The sequence below is a fragment of the Corvus cornix genome, chromosome 27 (assembly GCF_000738735.6).
Source record: "Corvus cornix cornix isolate S_Up_H32 chromosome 27, ASM73873v5, whole genome shotgun sequence".
In the NCBI taxonomy this organism is placed as follows: Eukaryota; Metazoa; Chordata; class Aves; order Passeriformes; family Corvidae; genus Corvus; species Corvus cornix.
Genome location: NC_046355.1, coordinates 1,670,636 through 1,691,427, shown reverse-complemented (window position 1 = coordinate 1,691,427; position 20,792 = coordinate 1,670,636). Strand labels below are relative to the sequence as shown.

Below are 20,792 nucleotides of genomic sequence, written 5' to 3'. Positions count from 1 at the left end.
CCAGGTGTCCCTTGCTTTTGCTTTTCCCACACGTCCCCCTGCCTTCTGCTCTGTTCCCGCATCAAGATACTTCTTCTAGAGATGCTTGTGCCTGGAAGCATTTCCAGGAGGAGGATTTGCTCTGTATGGGATGTGCTGTGGGCATGGTAATGACATGCTGATCGTCCATCAGTCCAGAGGAACAGAGGGGAGGTTTAGGAGAGAGAGACACATTGATTAACTGGTGCTCAGTGCTTGTGTGTGTCTGTGGAAAGTGCCAGCTCTGGGCTTGTGCCAAGTGCTCTGCTCTTGTGCCACCAGCCCCAGTTCACCCTGGGCTCAGGGGCTCAGTCCCCTGTGGCCAAGGAAGCGGCTCAACGCCTGACTGCTGCAATCTCCCCCAGCAGTTCTGTCCCGGGGCTGTGCTGGGGCTGGGCAATTGAAGGAATGGCCCAGCTGAAATGTAGAGCAAGGCTTGAAATGCTGGAGCAGCTCTGGCATTGCACAGATGCCTCCTGGAGCTGGAAATCTGGGCTGCTGGGAAGGTGGGCTGTGTCAGGGACCCTGAGGCCAGGCTGCCTCCAGGTGCTTCTTCCCTTCCCTTTTGCCATTCCAGTGCAAGCAGCCTTTGGGGCAGGGAGCACAAACTGGTCCCTGATAACTGAGGCGTTGGTGCTTCCCATCTGTGACGTGCTCAGTGGCCATAAACAAATGCAGTTATCCCCAGGGATGTGGACAGAGAAATGGGCTTTGGGCAAAGAGAGGCCAGAGGAGATGTGTGGAAATCTGTGTGGCTGTTCAGAGGCTCTTGCAGGGGCAGCTCCAGCACTGAATGTGTCCCAGCCCTGCAACAGCCCCTGAGGGGGCTGCATGGAGAGGCCCATTTTGTAAAGGGCTCTCACACAGTGCTGCTTCTGGAGGCTGGGGAAAACTGACCTGGGGGAGTGGAACCAGACTTCTCATTGCCCCAGGTGAGTTGTGTCCCCTCTGAGCCAGGCTGGGCTCAATACAGACAGTGTTGTTCTCCAGCTGCACCAGGAGCAGTGCAGGGGCTTTGTGGAGGAATTTGGGGTGGTTTTAGTGTTCTAAGGCAATAATTTGGAGATTTTGTGCTTAACCAGTGTGCACTAGAAATGTTTCCATGCTGGGGAAAAGAAGTATTGGAAAAGTGACAACAAGTACGTGAAATGCAAGAGCAGGGATGTGTAAGACAAAGTAAGATTTCTGAGATTTGGGACACTGAACCCAATGGAAAACTTCAGTCCACTCAAAGCCTGGGTTAATGTTTGCAAAGGAGGAGCGAAACGCACTTGAAGCTGTTGGCAACAAGCAAGAGCAGTGATCTCTGGGTTACTGCTGTGTCTGCTGGGAAGTGTAGAATGGGAGCTATGATCCAGAGAGCAGAAATGGGAATGACACAAGCTGTGGATCTTTCCTGTTAGTTGTGGGGACTGGGAGGATGCATTTGGACACTCTTGGCTAAATTACACAGTTTAGGGGTGAACAAGGCACTGCTGGGGTATGGGTTGGACCTGATGGTCTTAGAGATCTTTTCCAACCTAAACAATTCCATGTTGCCATGATTCTAAGTGTGAATCATTACAACATGAAGGGTGGCCTGCAAAGGAGGGTGGACATTGCAAGAGAAGAGAGTAGAAAGGTGACACAGGGTGGTGAGACTCAACAGCAGCAGTCAGGAGGCTCCAAACACAATCTGGGAGGTTTTATGTGCACACAGTGATGGACAGAGGCTGCTGCTGTGTGGACACAGAGGACAGAATACACAGAAAATTAATTAACCAGGTGGAGGAAGTGGCTGAAGGAAGTGTTTATTTATGCTGAGGTGGCAGCCAGTAACGTTGGTGAGCTGGGAGCATGTGTCGATCTGCTGGAGGATAGGAGGGCTCTGCAGGGGGATCTGGACAGGCTGGATAGATGGACTGAGTCCAGCAGTGTGAGGTTTAACAAGCCCAAGTGCCGAGTCCTGCACTTTGGCCACAACAACCCCTACAGTGCCACAGGCTGGGGACAGAGTGGCTGGACAGGGGCCAGGCAGAAAGGGACCTGGGGGTGCTGATGGACAGCAGGTTGGACATGAGCCAGCAGTGTGCCCACCTGGCCTGGATCACGAATGGAGTGGCCAGCAGGACCAGGGCGGGGATTCTTCCCCTGTACTCAGCACTGGTGAGGCCACACCTCGAGCGCTGTGTCCAGTTCTGGGTGCCTCAGTTCAGGAAGGACGTGGAGATGCTTGAACGTGTCCAGAGGAGGGTGACAAGGCTGGTGGGGGGTCTTGAGCACCAGCCCTGTGAAGAACGGTGGGGGAGCTGGGGTTGTTCATCATGGAAAAAAGGAGGCTCGGGGGTGACCTCATCACTCTCCACAGCTCCCTGACAGGAGGCTGTAGCCAGGTGGGGGTCGGGCTCTGCTCCCAGGCAACCACTGACAGAACAAGAGGACACAGTCAAGCTGCACCAGGGGAGGTTTAGGCTGGACACTATGAAAAAATTCTTCACTGAAAGAGTGATTGGGCACTGGAATTGTCTGCCCAGGGAGGTGGTGGAGTCACTGTCCCTGGACGTGTTTAAAGAAAGACTGGACGTGGCACTCAGTGCCATGATGTAGTTGCTAAGGTGGTGTTAGGTCACAGGTTGGACTTGATGATCTCAAAGGTCTTTTCCAGCCTGGTTCATTCTGTGATTCTGTGATTCCGTGAGCTGCTTCCAATAAAACCTTGCATTGCCGTGTTCTCCAGCCTTCATGCAGCAAGTGCACATCCCAGTGCACCATTTTGCAAAGCTCTGTGTCACAGTGCTATGCTGGGACTTATGGCAAGCTTACTTTTGGAGCTGGAACCAAACTCATGGTTTCTCCAGGTATGTCTGGATTCCCAGGTGGAAGTACTTCTTTCAGTTCACAAGTTATTTTGCCTACTTTGCCACCCCGCTATATATTAGCAACAGGACTATGAATTTTCAACTGGTATTAAGAGTGATTTCCATGGCTGCAGCCATATTCTCCCCTCCCTACTCCTGAGAAAGAACATAGCAGAGGTTTTACATGTGCCAACAGGAATTTTCTTGGAAAGTCAGCAGGAAGTGGTCTCCTAAATCAAGCTCCTCTAGCAGAGGACAAGTGAAGCGAAATGGTGAAAGCCAGCACAGACCAGGAAAATGAGGAGGGGTGAAACTGGTTTCATATAGGTAAAAAGGACTTTTCTAGTATGTGGATAGAAATAGTTGGAGATAACCAGACTCATAATTGTATGTGAACACAAAAAATGCACGTATTGGGTCTCTCCTGAGCTGTAACCGTAGGGGGTGGGTTTCTTTTGGTGGGGTATTTAATTGCTGCAGGCTCCATTCAGTACTGCTCTGGATATTGTAGAGTCCTGTGCTGTTGTGTGGCTACGGAGGTAATTACAAACTCACATTTGGATCTGGGACGAGACTTCTGGTTTTGCCAGGTACATTTATCCTGATTTTTTTACTAATTAGCAGGTTTGTTAACACACACCAAGATCTGGGAATGGCAGCTGTCATAGGCATTGCAGCCCACCTCAAGCAGTGGCATTTAGCTCAGGGCAGCTGTCCAAGCTGGCAGGGACATGCTTTCAGTGCTCCTCCTCCAATTGCATTCCTGGGATCAGCTAAGACAAAGCCTGGTTCTGCTCCTCTGCAAAGTCAGTCATGTGGATTTGTTGTCTCCTAAAGGATCTATCCATTGGCCTCAAGAAAAGTAATAGATTATATAAGTCAGATGGAAGTGCATTGAAAAACAAGGATGTTTATGATATTTACATTGCTGGCCAAGAGGCAGGGATGTGCACTCACAGCCCAGAAAGCCAACTCCATCCTGGGCTGCACCCCCAGCAACACTGCCCAGGAGACTGAGGGATTGATTCTCCTCCTCTGCTCTGCTCTGGTGAGACCCCACCTGCAGAGCTGTGTCCACCTCTGGGGTCCCCATACAGGAAAGACAAGGATCTGCTGGAGTAAATGCACAGGAGGGCCACAAAAATGCTCAGAAGGGATGGAGCAGCTCTCCTGTGAGCACAGGCTGAGAGGGATGGTTTAGATGGTTTAGCCTGGACAAGGCTCCAGAGAGACTTTATTTCAGCCTTTCAGTTCTTCAGAGTACTTTCAAAATTAAAAGAAAGATGGAGATTAAGTTTTTAAAACAACCTGTAGTGACAGGACAGAGAGTAATGGTTTTAAACCAAAAGAGGGTAGATTCAAACTGGAGCTAAAGAAGAATTTTTTTTACTGTGAGGGTGGTGAAACACCAGCACAGGCTGCCCAGAGAGGAGGTGCATGCCCCATTCCTGGAAACATTCAAGGTCAGGTTGGATGAGGCTCTGAGCAATCTTACCTAGCTGAAGTTGTCCCTGGTCATTCCAGGAGAGTTCACCTAGATAACCTTTAAAGTTCCCTTCCAATCCAAACCACCCTGTGGTTCTATGATTTAGAACATACCCACTTGGGGTGATTATCACCATTTTAGCTGGTCTTTGCTTGTATCAGAATACCACCAAGGAGCATTGCACTATAACATTTTTAATACCAGTGTTGGAATGGATTTGACTGCCTTTTGGCTGGATTATCTGATGTACAGACACTGTATTACCCACAAATACTGCAAGGGGATTCTGTTTGCCACCGAGACTTGCAGGTTTGCTGAGCTGTCACAGCCGCAGGACCATTTGTGATGCTCCAGGCACTGCACAGCTGAGAGACAGAGTGTGAATTCCCAAGAAATAGAGTTACCAGGCTGCCTGTGAGGCTCCAAGCCCGAGGCAGGGGCACAGTGTGCCATGGAAACCTGTAAGGACAAAGCTGTAACCAAGGCCAGTGGGGTCCTCACAAAGGTTTCCTGGGTCACATGAGTTATGGGGATGGAGAGGGATATAACTGACATTAGGAAAAAGAGCCTTGTTGGTGATCAAGGCACGTGGGTAGTAAATACCCAGGAGAAAAGCTGGACTGAAAGGCTGTGGCCCTTAACTGCCCGGCTGAGGGAACTGGGATTTTAGGTGATGTTACAGGTGGAAAAGCAGATAATTCCTTGTATTGCCCCAAAATATATAACACCACACAACTGTAACCAGGGAATGAATGAACATTTTAAAAAATTTTGATCTCTGTGTTTCTGACCCTGATAATTTTCTAGTAGATTTATCTGGTACTTTGATAGTGTCCTAAGTCAGCAAGTTTCATCATTGCTCCCTTAAGTTATCCCCTGCTCTGGACTGTGTGTTGACCTGGCTGCCAGCATGCATTGCAAAAACCTGCCCACATTTTTGTAGAGGCTGGCACCAGTGTGCCAACCAGGGATACACGAAACCCACGTTTGGAACTGGGACCCAACTTGTTGTTACCCCAAGTAAGTTTGAGCTTTCTGCTCCATATTAACCCCAGGAGTGGTAAATCATTTGTTTGTTGGGTAGACGGACCGGGGATTTCATGGAAGCATATTCCAACTTTTCAGCTTCCCTTGGCAAAAGCCAGCTGGAATAGAGATGCTGTCTTGCAATGCAAGGAGGGTTTGGCTGTGGTGTGGCAGTGACCCACTGCAGGACAGAACAGTGAGAGAAGGTGGTGGTGTCCAGGTTTAATAGTCATGGCATGGTGACTGGAGGCTCTTCTGACTAAGGGCTTAGAGACTGCATTTTCTAAGTCTTAGCCTAAGAGAATATGTAGTGATCTTTCTGTTTTAAAATCCATAACCACTATACTATTCCAAGAATTTTTTTTCTGGAAACAAAACCTCTGCCATATATAATTGAAAACTTGATCTGGCAATTGAAAACCAGTCTGATTTTGGAAGAAAATGCACGGAAAAGCATTTTGTGAAAATGACAAAGGTTCTCAGGAGGTGCATAAACAGCCACTTCGAGTCTTTTTGTTTACAGGAAATTGTCACACAGATGGGTTAATCCATCTCAGTCACCCATGAGAGAGTGGATTAGATAAGCAGAATTGCTCCTTCTCACTCCCAAAAATCTTTTCTTAATGTTGTTGAAAGGAGAAGCAGAGGAGATTGTAGCAATTCTCTCCTGTGGTTTAGATGGTGCATGAGTAGATCCATACATAAACACAAACAGGGTATTGTTTCCTGTTGGAGTGAAAGCTCCTCTGGACCCAGGCCCAGAGGAAAGCCAAAGCACAAGGGTTGAATTAAAACCTTTGGATAAGCTGAGATACATGAAGCCACACCAAAGTGAAATAAAAATATAGATTTTTAACTTTTAGTAGAAATATATGCTGAGTGCTGCAGCAAAGAAATCTTAAACACAGTTCTTACTGCAGCAGTGTTGCTTTTCACAGGATTTCTTTACTTTAGACAAAATATAGATAGAACTATGTGCTTCATATTTTTTAGATCGAGTGTTCACATAAACAATAAGAGCTGATAGAAACTGTAAATGCAAATCTGTGTAATACCTATGTAACACTTGTGTAAGATTCACGACTGCTAGAATGAGACCGGGATAGGTTAAGAAAAGAAAAACTAGACTAATGTGTTAGTCGTATTGGTCAGTTAACAAATATAATCCACACTTCTGTAAGTTTAGAGAAGAAGAAGAAGCTGTTTTCTACTTGCTGTTTGACTGCTGCTGCTGCTGTTACTGCTTGGCCTTATCATGTAACCCCCTTGAACTCTGCCTTCAGAAAACTATGAGACTATGAAAGAAAGAACTTTGCAGGATAGGAGCCTCCTCTGCTCTTTCACCCTCGTCTGAAAAGGAAGGGGATCCCATCAAAAGCGCAACAGTTTCCCAATAAGAAATTTAAGAAAAATTAATCTCATTTTTTTCTGAATGTGAACACATGCTAAAAGCCCAGGACTTGTCCTGGTTTGATACTAGAGAGCTATTTATTCCATTGAGCACTTGATTTCTCCTCATATACTGGGTATCTTCCTCTATTAATTCACTGTTACTTTTGGTTCAGTGGGAAATCTTTCCCTTAAAAGGTTTGTGAGAAAGACTTTGGATGGTTTTGATAGTTTGACTTCCCCAAGTGTAATTACAGAGGCAAAAACAAACACATTTTTTGGAAGGAGACCAGAATGATGCCTGAACTGTGCCAGTGAAGCAGCATATTCACATTTGCAGACGCCGAATCTTTCCTCAGTCTCTGCACTTTGGATGACTTGGCTAATGCTGGACTAGGACCTGCTTCTGCTACCTGTCTCCAGACAGAGTCTAGACAGTCTAGGAAGAGTTCCAGTCCTAAATGGGTTCATCCTGTCTTGCTGTAGTCACCCCAGCATCCAGCTGGGAATGGAACAAATGAGGAACTCTTATTTCCTCATCTGTGAGTGATAAAGAAGATTTTGAGACACTTTCTAGACTTTCCCCATGGAAAGAAATTCTTCATCTGGGAGCTAAACTGTCTTCAGTATTTCTACAATATGACTGATTTCACAGAGGACTTCTGGTAGACCTTTTAGAGCATGCATTGGAGGACAGACAGGAAACATCACTGAAGTGTTTGTTAATTCATTGGAGTTGCTCCTCTGGGGGCAAGATTGGCCTGTATGAGTGTGCAGGGGGTACAGGTGGCCCCAGAGTGGGGCAATAGCTCCAGGTTGACTCTGGATGTGGAACATCATGTCTTAGGCTGAGGAGTGGTAAGAACACCAAAGAGCACCAATTCCAGTCTGACCAGAGATGCAGATGGTTTGCTTTGGAAGGAATGGAGAATGTGATCATTTTCTGCACAATACCAGCTGGGAATTAAACCAGTTCAGGATTTCTACTGCAGCTTGGTTGGAGGGGAAAAAAAAAGGGCACAGGTCTCAGTCTGATGTTGGAATAGGGTTCTACTGCTCTCTCCCTGAAATCAGCCTCTAGTTGGCTGCCTCTGTGTACTGGGCAGGAATAACATTCCAACAGCTCCTGCTCTTCCACCTGGAAGACATCCTTTAGTAAAGATAAAATTAGGCAGCATGGAAAGCTCAGAGTACCATTATTTACTTCTCACTCTTTCCTGTAAATAGAGGGCATAAATATACAACACCTCCAGCACATGCACCAGCTCATTAAGACAGAATAACAGGTCCTAGTGCTGTGGTTAGAGCGGATGGTATTTACCAAAACTATCTGCAAACTTTCACAGCAGTGGGCAAATACACAAAGGAACTTACAGGAACTGAGCTGCAGCACCAGAACAGAGGCAGCCACCGCTGAGTAAGAACAGGAAACTAATATTTTGCAAAACTGCTGATGCTTCCTGTGGAAAACAGACTTTATTATTTTATGTGTTCAAGATCACAGCATTGCACAGATTGAAAGGGAGAAAAACACCCTAATTCAGAGAGAGGTAGATACTTCTCTCTTCAGAAAGCACAGTACTCATTATGAGAAAGAAGCAGAGCAGCTTGATAAATTCCTCCTCTTCTCTTTCATTTCCCTGTACCCATGGCAATGATCTACCCTGGCTCATCTGTATTTTATACAGGGATATATCACCAAGCCTTTTACCAGCTCCTGCCTTCCTCTCCCTAACAAACAATCACTGAAACCTATTTCCAAAACACTGACTGGGAGTATGGGAGGTGGAGAGTGGGGTTAAGGGAGTTCCAACATACATTAGGCTGTATTTCTGCACAGTTTGCAAAGAGTCTCATCAGGTTCTTCAAAGCCAGGACAAAGCTAGAATGGATGAATTACAGCTCAGGAGATGGGCCAGAGAATGAACCCTTGGGCTTTGTGGATTAGTTTTTTCTGAGATCATATTAATAGAGAAGTATGGCTATTTCTCTAAGGTGGCAACAGCTGGGAATAGAACATTTATTTCAGTGATACAGAAGATTTTGAGACACTTTCTAGGCTTTCCCCATGGGAAGAAATGAAAATTTCTTCATCTGGGAGCTAAGCTGTCTTCAGTATTTCTACAACACTTAGTGAGGTACAATACAATAATCAATGAGGTGCGTGAACAAGGAGAGAGCAAAGATTAATCTAAACTCTCAATCCTACACAAGAACATTTAATCAGTTTATAAACGTGAACTGAAGCTCTCATTGAAATCTGTGAAGGCCAATGGGAAATGCAGCCACAGGGTTGCTGAGAGCCCCAAATCTGCATTGTGGCTACACTATGTCATCCAGAAATGAGAGCGCTGCAGTGTCCGGAACATTTTACTGTTAGCCATGAACAAAGATTTAGGAACACACCTTCTCATAGAATCAGATGAAGTGTGTCTTTAGAGTACAAGTTTATAAAGTTAAATATGCAAAAAAGGGTTTAACCACAGGTTGTGTTTTGATATGTGTGGAAAATCCCAGTCTGACTGACTTGCTAGCAGAGTTTGAAGCAAAAAACCAGTACTGAGCCCCAGGTGTCCTGTATCTGCAGTCTTTAGTGCCTCAAACCCCTCTCTGCAGGGTAAAATTTTGTAAGAAAATTTAGTACTGCACTGTCAAGCAGTGGAACATAAGGAAATATTTGTTTGCTTCCCCTTTCTTTCCCTGAATGCAACCCTCTGTTCCTACTTTGCCATGGCTTCTCGAGCTTCTGCTGTAGGAGCACTGTCAGTAGACCGGTGGTAAATGTGGACAGCCTTCAGATTTAGTGGTTTATCCACTGCCCCTCAGGATGCAGGGAGGAAGTGGGATTTTGCATTTGGTGGATTTGACAGAACATTTGCAGAAAAAGCAGACTGTCCCTGAGCTGTCTCAAGAATCACAAAATCACAGCATGGTTTGGGTTGGGAGGGACCTTAAAGACCATGTTCCAACCATGGGCAGGGATACCTTCTGCTAGGCCAGGTTGCTCTTGTGCTCTCTCCACCTGTTACACACATCCTTGGGTGCACCCAGGACAAGATGCCAGGCTGCAGAGCAGGGTTCAGCGAGTTGTCACCGAGAGGAATGGCTGGGTGAGATATGGACATCCAGGGTGTGGATGTCCACGAGACTTTTCAGATGCTCCAAGAATTCTGCCTGGCCACTCTGTGCCTCCCACACAACATAAGTCAAAAGAAGTAGCTTCTGCATCATCTGCTGTAGATGCTTTGGTTCTCTAAAGGTGTCCTAGCACAAGGTCCCAATGATCAGGCAACTTCCCACTGGATTAATGGAGAAACCTGCATTTCTAAGTGACTGTATGTTAACACCGAAGGAACTATGAATGTATTGTCTCATCTAATGACTCTTCTTTTCTCCACTTGCAGAAGTCACTCCATCTCCCTCAGTCTACAGGCTGACCTCTAAAGATGACCAGGATTTGGAAATGTGCCTTATCACAGATTACTCCCCTGAAAAGCTCGCTCTTAACTCGGCTGAGCAGCACACATCCACTGTTGTGGAGGTGGCAACTGCTGAGAACCACGAGGAATCCAGCTACCTGTCAACCTACTGGGCCAAGAGGGATGAGATGCAGTGTGGTGCCAGCCACGAGGGCTTTGGAGAGCTGGAGGGCGAGGATCCTGAGAGTGGTAATGGCATTGCTGGGCATGTGAAGGGTTGGAGGCATTCTGGGCTCTGTGCTGTTGGTTTGAGCAAGACTGGGTTGCAGCTCCCAACCTTGCGAGCTGTGCTCTGCTATGGTCCCACAAGACAGGGGAAGGTTGCCTTGTTGCTTCTGTTTTCTCTCTCTTTCATCCTTGGTGGAAAAAAGACTAAGGTTCAGTAGACTGGTACAGTCATAGCAGAGAGATCTTAAAAACACGCTGAGGGGGATAGAAAGCTTGAAATTCCTCTGTCCAATGGCACACTGAAGTTTAGTTAGGTCATATTTTATGCTTGCCCTGAAAAAAGGAGAAAAGACTGCTTATGGGAGGGTTTGTTGGCCAGAAACTCTAATTTAGTCCTTCTAAGCAGAGCTATCTTTATAAACCTCTGAAGAAGTACATTTTTGCTGCTAATCAAATTTATTGTTACTCTCTGCAGGTGCCAGCGCTGTCTGTGTCACGGGGCTGTCCATGCACTTCAGGACAGGTATGTAACACACCATTTTAGGAGAAAAGTTTGGCCTGACTAAAGTAAATGCCTTCCCACGTTTTTGCTGATTTTCCCCGCTTGCAGAATTTTTTGAAGCAGAAGGTCAGACTGGAAATTTCCAAAAGGGCCCCCACAGGTTTTAAATATCAAGGCTGAAAGTCGTGGTGTTAATGCAGCCTCCCAGATCCATTTTTCATGATAATTAATATCAAAATATGCATAATTTAATGCAACCAATGTAGCTAGTGCCCACATGCTCTTGCTCTGACTCATCACAGAGCTGCTGCCCACCACAGAGTGACTCCAGGTACTGGGATGAGTCAGCACTGCCACATTTCAGACTTCAGAAGAGTTGGGTTATTTTTGGGTGCAGAAACACCTAATGAAGCAATAGCAAAGGAGGTGGTTTCTGCAGCTGTGCTCGGGCTTCGCTAAAGCTGGGGCGCATTTAAGCCAGCTCTGCCTCAGCTCGTGGCTGGGGAGGGGTCAGGGCAGGGCTGCAGCCCAAGGATCTGCTGCTGGTGCCACTTCAAAGAGCAGAGCCCGTGCCTGAGCCTGCCCTGCTCACAGAACAGCTGTGCTCTCGCAAATCTTTCCAAAACACCATTTCAGGAAAACAGTCATCAGTAAACACGGCTGATTGGATCAGCCTTTCAGCTCTCTGAAAGGTTTTCAATCATAAACATACAATGAGTTTTTGCTGACAGCTCCCTACTTCTCCAGGACAGATCAATGTATTTTCAAATACAAATGGCTTTGTAACTTCGGATTAATATAAAATTCAAATACAATTGTGTTCTATGATTAAAATCAAAATTACTTTCCCCCTGCCCATCTTTAAGAATTTTAGAAAGAGAAAGGAGGGCTGCCAATGCACAGTACTTAAAACCAGTTAGATGGCTGGCAGACTGGCGTATTGGATAATTAAGTGGTTACTGAACAGAAGAAATTAAAGTCTCTCAGTCCTGCTCCCTATCTCCCTTCCTGTCCTACCAGCTGACTCCACCACTCAACGGAGCAGCTTCATCAAGAAGGGCTTTTAAGTCTGTCTGGAACACGAGGATGTCTCAGTGCTCTTGTGACTCTCATTTTCTGTTTTTTCCAGATGAACACTTGAACACACTGTCTTTATCACAGCTGGGCCTCAAAATAGTTTTAATGAAAGGAATAATTTTTAATGTGCTCATGACGATGCTTATGTGGAAGAAAAAAAAAGTGAGTATGCTTGGGGGGCCGGTCTGAAAACATCTGGATTGTTTCTGCAGCTATGAATGCTCCTTCTCTCTGGAAGAGCTGTTTATGCAGTCTATCCATACTTCTTTTGTCTGCCAACAGTAAAATCCCTCTATTCCTCTGGCCATACCATTTTCATTTGCTCCTCAAGTACTCTTCCTTGTCCATATGCAATTTTTTTTCTTTCAAGACATTTCTCCCTTCTCTTTCTACATCCATCCCTTCCCTTGCCTGCATTCATCCATCAGATTTATCCCCTCATCTGTCTCCAGCTGGGAAAGTTTGATGGTTATTGACTTTAATATAAGTCCTAATACATTAGGTTTTGCCCAGTGTCTCTTTCTTCTCTTTCTCTTGCCTGGACACTTCAGCTCTACAACTGTGCAGCTGTGACTGTAACCCAAATAATGATTTAACATCCCTTTGTTTTTGTTACAGGACTGAAAGTAACCAGATGGTGCAGTCCTGAAGTACCAAAACCATCTGCTTTGAGAGACCATCGTGAGCAAGAGGGAGCACAGGGACATTCCTTGTGCAAGGGACATCACCTGCTGTTCTTACATATCACACCAGCCATTATATTCTAAGTTGCTTTATTTGCATTGCTATAAAAGTACTCAAAACGAAACATTTCCAGCATTCTGCCCTCCAGATGCCTGGGTCGTTCACCATACAGCGTCTCTTTTGCATGAAGCAGACTTTGCTATAATTATACATTGCCAAACATCGCTTGTTACTTGCATTAAAATGACAACTTCTGCCTGGAGCAGTGCTGTTTGTTAAAAACTGCAGGCTAAATATCACCTGAACATGATTTTTTCCTGTTTTGGTAGCTTTAGGGTATTCATGTCTCTTAGGGTTCACCCCCCAGACACCTTTTCAGGTGTAAATGAAACGCTTTGAAAAACAAAGGGAGACTTACTCAGGATGCACTGTCCTGCCACCCTTTTCTAGATCAGAGCAAGATACCCCTTTTTTTTCCTCAAGGATATGCTGCAGGTCTCCCGGAAGTCCCAAGTTCAGTGAAACTGTCACCTCATTATCACAGAAAAGGAAAAAAAAAAGAAAAAGAATATTTGGGGTTTTTTTAAGTGTATCTGACTGTAACAGCTTCTTAATTTAAATCAGTTTAAGATTTGGCTTTGTGCTTAGTAAAAATACAAACCACTTTTGTTCTTTTTGTTTACTTCTAACAACCTGAGATTTCCCAAGTTCATTGTATTACAATTGCATAAAAATATACTGAAATATTTACCCGTCCATGCATGCCCACCTTGGAACAGTGCTTGTTGTGATATCTGTATGCTGCTAATTCATGAACTGTACTGGCACCCACAAGAAGTCTTGGCACTTCTTTAGGCTGTTATCAAACAATTCTTACAAAAAAATGAGAAACGTGTTTGTCTTTTGTATTTGTTGTTCGAGGCATTAGTTCACCCTTTCAGCTGAGCTTTGGGGTGGAGGAGGGAAGGGGTTGGAGGGTGGGAACAAAGTCCTTCTCCAGGACATCTGTGCTGTGTCCCTGTGAGGACAGTGGGGAGGGAGAGAAAGGGGGGAGCCCCTCTCCCCCAAGGGCAGACTCTGTGCTGGGTGAAGACAACATAAAACAGGGCTTGGCCATGAGTGAGGGGGCCCAGGTCCCTGGAAGCAGATTGCTGCTGCTGTGGGGGACACAGGACCCTGAGGTGTCCTGTCCCCAAGTGCCACTGCAGCACAAGGCACCTGCTTTGCAGTGAGGACACCAATGGACCCTCTTTGCCTCCAGGTTCTGTCTGTCCTGGCAAGTCTGGAAGGGAAATGTTCTCCGTTTGTGACATCAATTTCTCCAACGTCTTCTGAAGCCCCAGAGGTTTCTCTGTGGGGGAGAAATGAGAAGTATGCTCTGACAGAAACACACCCTCCCTGCAGAGCTTGAACCCTGCCTGTACCTCACACCAATGCCCAAACCCAGTGGCAGGAAAAGCCTCACTGGATCAGTGGGGGTGATTGTCCCTCACCCAGCTGGACTCACAGACTTCACGAAGAGCTGGTTTTGACTTCACGAAGAGTGAGTCAAACACTTTTAGCCAAAAGCCCTGGTGCTTCATGTGGGAGGACCATGCCAGGATCTGACCCCACACTGCTGAGCAGCAACACCACAAAGCCTCCCAGGTCTCCTGCCTTGGTCCTGCACCTGACCACTGAGCAGGTGACCTGTCACAGGGTGACAGAGTTACTGACCCCTCCTGCCAAGGAGCGGCTTTAAACTTTCCGTCTCTATTGCCCTGATTATTTTATAGTACAGATATTCATGGACTTGTTCTCATCTCTCCTTGACACAACCACCATTCTCATAACTCTCCAGCTGTAGGAAGCCCAGGGCTCCTTAAGTGCTGGATTCCAGGCAGCTCTTGGAGCCTACATTTCACTCATGATGAAATCTGCCATGTCACTGGGAAACAGCTTGAAGAAGCTGCCTAAACCATATTTGAACTATAAAGCAAGTCACTGCATTTCACAGATTTCCAACCGATTAACCTCCTTCCAGAAACTTTCAGGGATGTGGAAGAAAACTTTCCATACTCATCTACCTTTAGTATCACTTCTAAAATTAATATCCATCGTAAATTTTTTATGTTGCACTTCAAACCCACTCCCAAATGAAAGGGCAAGAGTTAAGGACTGTGCTGCCTCTGTTTCCACATCTTGGTCTTTCCTCTTCCAGGTTAAACTGATCCCAGGGACAGGATTTGCCAAGTGGGAGATGAGTTAAATGGTTTGACTAAAGTGGCTCTTGGCATGTGACCTGCAAAGCACTGGATTTGCAAGGTCTACTTCAAAGACACTTTCAGATATCAGGCTGCCAATCTCCCACCACCACAACGTGCCCCCCCTTCCCTGCACTTTCTTGTTTATTTCGAGATATAAAAACCACAGAGCAAAGCAAAGGAAATAACACAGCCAGACAGGAGCTGGAAAGGGGCTCATGGCCCAGGTGGGGCAGGAAGAGGCCACAGCACAAGTTCCATGACGCCACAATCGAGATCTGGGTCACCACTGATGCTCGTCTATGCCTGACCACAAAAACCACTTCCTCTGGAAAGTGGAGCACAAATGGGGAGGGGGGTGCAGGGCTGGGGTGGCACGTGGCAGGGAGGGGGAGAAGCTGTGGAAAAGAACAGCAGACGTTAGACCACAAGCCAAAGTGGAATGAGGTTAAGACATTCTGTCCTCCTACCCCTCACCACAGCCTGCACTTGGGGAGTTGTTTTGGGTACAGCAGGAAGGATTGAGCTATGTATAGAGTGGGCACGGAAAGGAGGGGAGAAATGCTTTATAAAGTGTGGTGGGGAGAGCTCTTAGAGTTGTGTCAGATTTCTGAATTTGCTGATAGATCTTTGCACCACTTTTACAGATTGAATCTGTGCAGAAAAATCCTTCTGCTTCTCCTGACCCAGATGAGAAGGAAGGATGAAGGGGCAGGCCAGAGTCCTCTGACACTGTCAGGGAAGGAGGCTTTGCGTGGTTCAACTTTAGCATCTTCTCCCCTCTGTCACTGCCTGTCCTGCTATGGGTAGGAGATGAACTTTGTTTGTGTTTTCTCAGGGTTTTGTTGGAGAGAATATCCTGCTCAATATTTGTCATCTCTCATCAAACACGGCCCTGTGCACAAATCATCCTCTCTTATTTTCCTCCTCCTCCTTGTGCAACCAGGGACCCGAGTGTGGACTTTACAAGGACCAAAGCCTGAAGGTATCAATGGACCTGTTGAAGCTTATTCCAATGTGGGAGGAGCTCTGACAGGACTTGGATTTATCGTAGATTCATGGAATCCCAGAATGGTTTGATTTTGTAGGGACCTTAAAGAACAACCAGTCCCACCCTCTCCCATGGGCAGGGAGCTTCCACTATCCCAGACTGCTCCAAGCCCCATCCAACCTGGCCTTGGACACTTCCAGGGATGGGGCAGCCACAGCTTTCTGGGCACCCTGTGCCAGGCCCTCACCACCCTCACAGGGAAGAATTTCTTCCCAATATCCCATCTAACTCTGCCCTCTCGCAGTTTGAAACCATTCCACCTTGTCCTGTCACTACATCCTTTGTGAAAAGTCCCTCTGCAATTCTACTTTCCCCTCAAGAATTCTACAGTCGAGCTAACGGTGACTGGAGGAATCGTAAGCAGGTTAGAAGCAGGAAAAAGGGGGAGAAACAAAAAGATCCTTCCCAGCAAAGCCCCGCGTGTCCTCTGGCTCAGCCCCGTGCAGCTCCGAGCAGCGGCCAGGGGAGGGCCCAGCCCGGCAAAGGCAGCAGCTCCGTGCCCGACCTGAGCATCATCACCCCCGGACTGCTGCTCCGGCTGCCCGGGCACGGCTCAGGGCCCTTCTCACGGGAAAGAAGAGCTGGGTGGATCATTTACCAGCCCTGCACCCTGTGAGTCCCTGCCTGCTCTCCCAGCGCTGCTGCCATTGCAAACAAGTCCACAAGTGGTGGTGCTGGCATGAGTTCTTTGTTCCTGACACAGACCCAGACTCCATCCTCGAGGACAGTGAAGACCCTGCTCCCTCACACCTCACAGCCCGTGTTAGGCAAGAGATTTGGGAGCCCCAGGTTTCAGACTTTTACAGGTTTAATGGCTGCAGCACAGCTGGAAATGTTAAAAAGGTGGCAAACAGGAGCCAGAATAGAATTCTGAGACGTTGAAGCCATCAGAGACCCAAAGTTCCATCTCCTCAGTGCAGCACATGAACATTTCCATGCCATGGAGCCTCAAGGCTCTTAAGGTTTTACCTCTCCAGTGTTTCAGCTGCAGAGAAAACCAGACAAGAAGCAGGATCAGTGTAAGGACAGAGCCTCATTCATGAAGGTTCTACAGAGACCTGAACAGGCTCGATCAATGGGCAAAGGACAATGGCATGAGGTCCAAGGCCAAGTGCTGGTCCTGCAGTGGGGTCACAACAACCCCCTGCAGCTCCAGGCTGCGGGAGGAGCGGCTCAAGAACTGTTCAGCAGAAAGGGACGTGGCAGAGCTGGCTGACAGCTGGCTCAACATGAGCCAACAGTGGGCCCAAGTGGCCAAAAAGACAATAGCAACCTGGCTTGTATCAGGAATCGCGCAGCCAGAAGAGATCATCCCCCTGCACTCGGCATTGGTGAGGCTGCAGCTCGAGTGCTGCGTTCAGTTCTGGACCCCTCACTTTAAAAAAGGACTTTGAGGGGCTGCAGTGTGTCCAGTGAAGAGCAACAAGGCTCATGAAAGGACTAGAAAACATTTCTCTTCTGAAGAATGGCCAAGGGAGCTGGGGCTGTTTAGTGTGGAGAAGAGGAGGCTCAGAGGGGTCACATCACATCTGTGACAGGGTGTGGTGAGGCGGGGTCAGTCTCTTCTGCTGAGCCTGCAGTGAGGGGACCAGGGGAAACGGCCTTGAGCTGAGACAGGAGAGATTCAGATTAGATCAGGGTGGTCAGGCACTGGAAGGGGCTGCCCAGGGAGGTGGTGGAGTCACCACCCCTGGGGTGTTCAGGAGGCACTGGGTGATGTGCTTTAGTTACAGTGCCAGTGCTGGGGGGATGGCTGGACTGGATCATCTTGAAGGTCTCTTCCAACTTTGATTCTGTGATTCTGAGGGGGGGGAGCTTCTCTGTGGCCCCAGAGCAGCTCAAGTGCTGCTCTAAGGCCCCGACAGCTCAGCAGTCCATCCCAGCATCCTTGAGTTTACCAGCACATCCAGGGACACATGCAGGGACACTGACACCGTGGTGGGATGCCTGTACCACCCACAGGTCCCAGTGAGCCTGTAAGTCCAGCTGGGACATCCAGATGTGGCCCACGTGTCTCTGAGGTATGTGGGAGGGTCTGTGGAAAGCTGGGTACACCTGGGGATGTGCTGGAGGACATTTCCTTCCCTTTGTGACCACTAACCACAGCCTCATCTGAATTTTCCACAGCTCTGAAGCCCAGGGGTACATTGGAAACACCTGTAAGATCCAAAGGCAAGAAAGAGGGAGATGAAAAGGGTGCATGACAACTGAGTTTCCATGATCGCTTGTTTCCTGCTTCCCTCCAAAACTGGGGCACAGAAATAAAGCCTGCTGGGTAGAAAGGAAGGGAGAGAGTTAAACCAGAGTGATGCCTGAGAGGGAACTTGGATGCAGGAGACGCTCTGTATTTGTCACCAATATGGAAAAGGCTGCAGTGTCATAAAGGGTTTTATTGATGGAAAGGATCACTGTTACAACAATGAGGTTGCAGATTCCTCCACAGGACACTCTTGGGGGGGAAATCTTGAGCCCTGCATCCCCTTCCTCCACCAAGGAAGGCGAGAGTGTGCTGGGCACTTCCCTATGCCGGGCTTTGCCATCAGGAGCAGTTCAAGACCTGGAAAGAGAGCAGGCAACAGGAGCAATGTTACTGCAAAGCAGAGGGGATGAAATTCCCCCAAGCCCCAGTGATCCTGTGGCCCCTTGCAACAGCAACAATAGGGCATGTCCTCCACTTCCCAACACCCAACTGTCCCTGTCCCCAGCTGCCTCATCTGCAAAGAAACTCCAGACTTGGACCCCAGCCATACCATGGCTTCTGAAAAGGACAACCCTCACAGAGCCCAGGACTTTGAGCTCCCAAAGCTTCTCCTGCAAAGAAGAATGGGGAGTCTCTCTCGTAAGAGAGCAATGTGGGTAGGTTTCTGTAACAGTCCTAGTTAAACTCTTAAATTATAAAAGCCAAAAAGCGTATGCTCAAAACCAGAAAGCCATAAATCCTCACTCTGTGCCAACCCAGAGGACAACAGCTCAGTTATGCCTGGCCATGAGGAAGCTGGGAGCTCAGGGGACTCCTGGATTCAGTCTCCTCCTAGTTCTCCCCAAAATCACTGCAGTCCTGTGGTTGCCCCTTTTGTGACCCCAGAGATCAGTACCTGGCAGCCTCTCCCAGAGCTCAGCCAACAAAATTGATGACAACGAGATGGAGAATGGTGTTGGCAAAGAGGAAATCAGCAAACGCCCGCTCCGGTGAAATGCCCTGGAACTCGCCCTTGTTCTGGGGGTTGATCTGGATCCGGAGGCAAACTGCACAGCAGAGAAAGAATGAGCCAACAGTGAGCACAGCCTTCCTGGGGCAGCCCAGCCCACTCAGGGCCACTGCTCCACCAGGAGAAAGTTACTCCATCGTTACTACAGATGAGCAGGACATGGCAGGGAATTTGCATGGGGCTGTCATGGGGTCAGTGCTCCCACAGCACCCACACCACAGGGTGCCCAAGTGAGTCCTGAGGGGAACAGGCTCAGGGCAGGATTGGACTCACATAAAAGTGTGGATATTACTATGTCCTCCATTGGGCGTGTCAGAAACACAGAATGATTTGCGTGGGAAAGGACCTTAGAGATCATCTCATTCCAACCCCAGAGACACCTTCCACTATCCCAGGCTGCTCCAAGCCCTGGCCAACCAGGTCTTGGACACTTCCACGAACTGGGGCAGTCACAGTTTCTCTGGGCACCCTGTGCCAGGGCCTCCCCACCATCAAAGGGAACAATTCCTTCCCAATTTCCCATCTATTCCTGCCCTCTGGCAGTGGGAAGCCATTCCCCCTTGTCCTGTCACTCCAGGCCCTTATCCCAAGTCCCTCTCCAGCTCTCTTGGAGCTCCTTTAGGCACTGGAAGGGGTTCTCAGGTCTCACCGCAGCCTTCTCTCCTCCAGGCTGAGCACCCCCAGCTCTCCCAGCCTGTCAGCCCCCGAGCTGGGGAGGGCTGCACAGAAACAGGGTGGGTTGGGGGGTATTCTGGGGAGCAGCACCCTACACGTGTCACTCCTGGACTCCCGGTTTCACCGAGCCCCTTGGCTGCAAGGACACCTGAGGGCAAAAGGATCCGGGCCGGACCCGCAGGTCCAGAGCTGCCGAGGAGCTCCTGCCCGCCGGGAGCAGAACGGGGGGCTCGGGAAGGGCGGGGGGTGCTGAGGGTACCGGGGACTCCCCGGCAGCTCCGAGCGCTGCTCCAGGACACCCGCTGCTTCCTAAGGATGCCCGCGATGCCCGCGGGCGCGGCGGGGGGAGGCCCAGGGTAACCCCAACCCGCGCTATGGCTGTGAGGGGGATGGCGGGGCCGGCACTGACCGCCCAGGATGAAGCTGCCGACGGCGGAGATGAAGCCGCTGAGGAAGGAGTTGAACGGGAAGGTGCCGACGCCGAGGCAGTAGCCGAACTGCAGCGCGCCGGTGAGCAGCACGTAGAGCAGGAAGGCGTCCAGCGCCTTGAGGCGCCCGGCGGTGCCGCCGCCGTACTCGGACAGGAAGCGCCGCGCGACGGCGCGCACCGAGCCCGCCATGGCCGCGCCCAGCCCCGCAACCGGCACCGCGCAGGCGCCGCGCCGCCCTCCCGCACTGCGCACGCGCGCACTGACGTGGCGGGTAAGCGATAGGGGGGCGGCTCCGGCTGGCTCATGCGCAGAGAGCTCCACGGGGGCCGCGCCCCTGGTGCTTCGCAAGAGCCAATAGGAGCCCAGAGGCGCCTGTTGCTGGGCAGATTAGAGAGCCGTCCCTTCCGAGGGCCAATGAGAGCGCAGCGCTGCGGGCGGCGCCCTGCGTGAGGCGGCTCGGCTGAGGGGCGGGCGGGGGGTCTCCGCCTGAGGGACTGGCCGGGGTTTGTGGCTGAGG

The 20,792-nt window shown here is 48.9% G+C and overlaps 1 protein-coding gene and 1 gene segment (V, D, J or C); one reads left to right on the top strand and one right to left on the bottom strand.

The window, feature by feature from the left end:
* The window catches only part of LOC104697841, a 48,210-nt gene extending 34,649 nt beyond the window's left edge, over positions 1 to 13,561 (top strand). Inside the window, 4 exon segments of the C gene segment in view lie at positions 10,161 to 10,424; positions 10,879 to 10,926; positions 12,035 to 12,144; positions 12,601 to 13,561. Of these exon segments, the coding sequence occupies positions 10,161 to 10,424; positions 10,879 to 10,926; positions 12,035 to 12,144; positions 12,601 to 12,606 (428 nt within the window).
* A 4,769-nt stretch (positions 13,562 to 18,330) lies between these two features.
* Positions 18,331 to 20,499, bottom strand: DAD1 (defender against cell death 1). The gene is made up of 3 exons (XM_039565706.1): positions 20,254 to 20,499; positions 19,056 to 19,206; positions 18,331 to 18,517 (listed from the first exon to the last, which is right to left on the bottom strand). Exons 1-2 carry the CDS (start codon positions 20,462 to 20,464, stop codon positions 19,076 to 19,078), a joined length of 342 nt encoding a protein of 113 aa, XP_039421640.1. The 5' UTR covers positions 20,465 to 20,499; the 3' UTR covers positions 18,331 to 18,517; positions 19,056 to 19,075.
* Positions 20,500 to 20,792: the final 293 nt, after the last annotated feature.

Coding starts and splice junctions, on each gene's coding strand:
- DAD1 (XM_039565706.1), bottom strand. CDS start 20,464: ATGGCGGGCTCGGTGCGCGCCGTCGCGCGGCGCTTCCTGTCCGAGTAC. Junction 19,207..20,253: donor CGGCAGCTTCATCCTGGGCG/GTCAGTGCCGGC, acceptor TCTGCTGTGCAG/TTTGCCTCCGGATCCAGATC.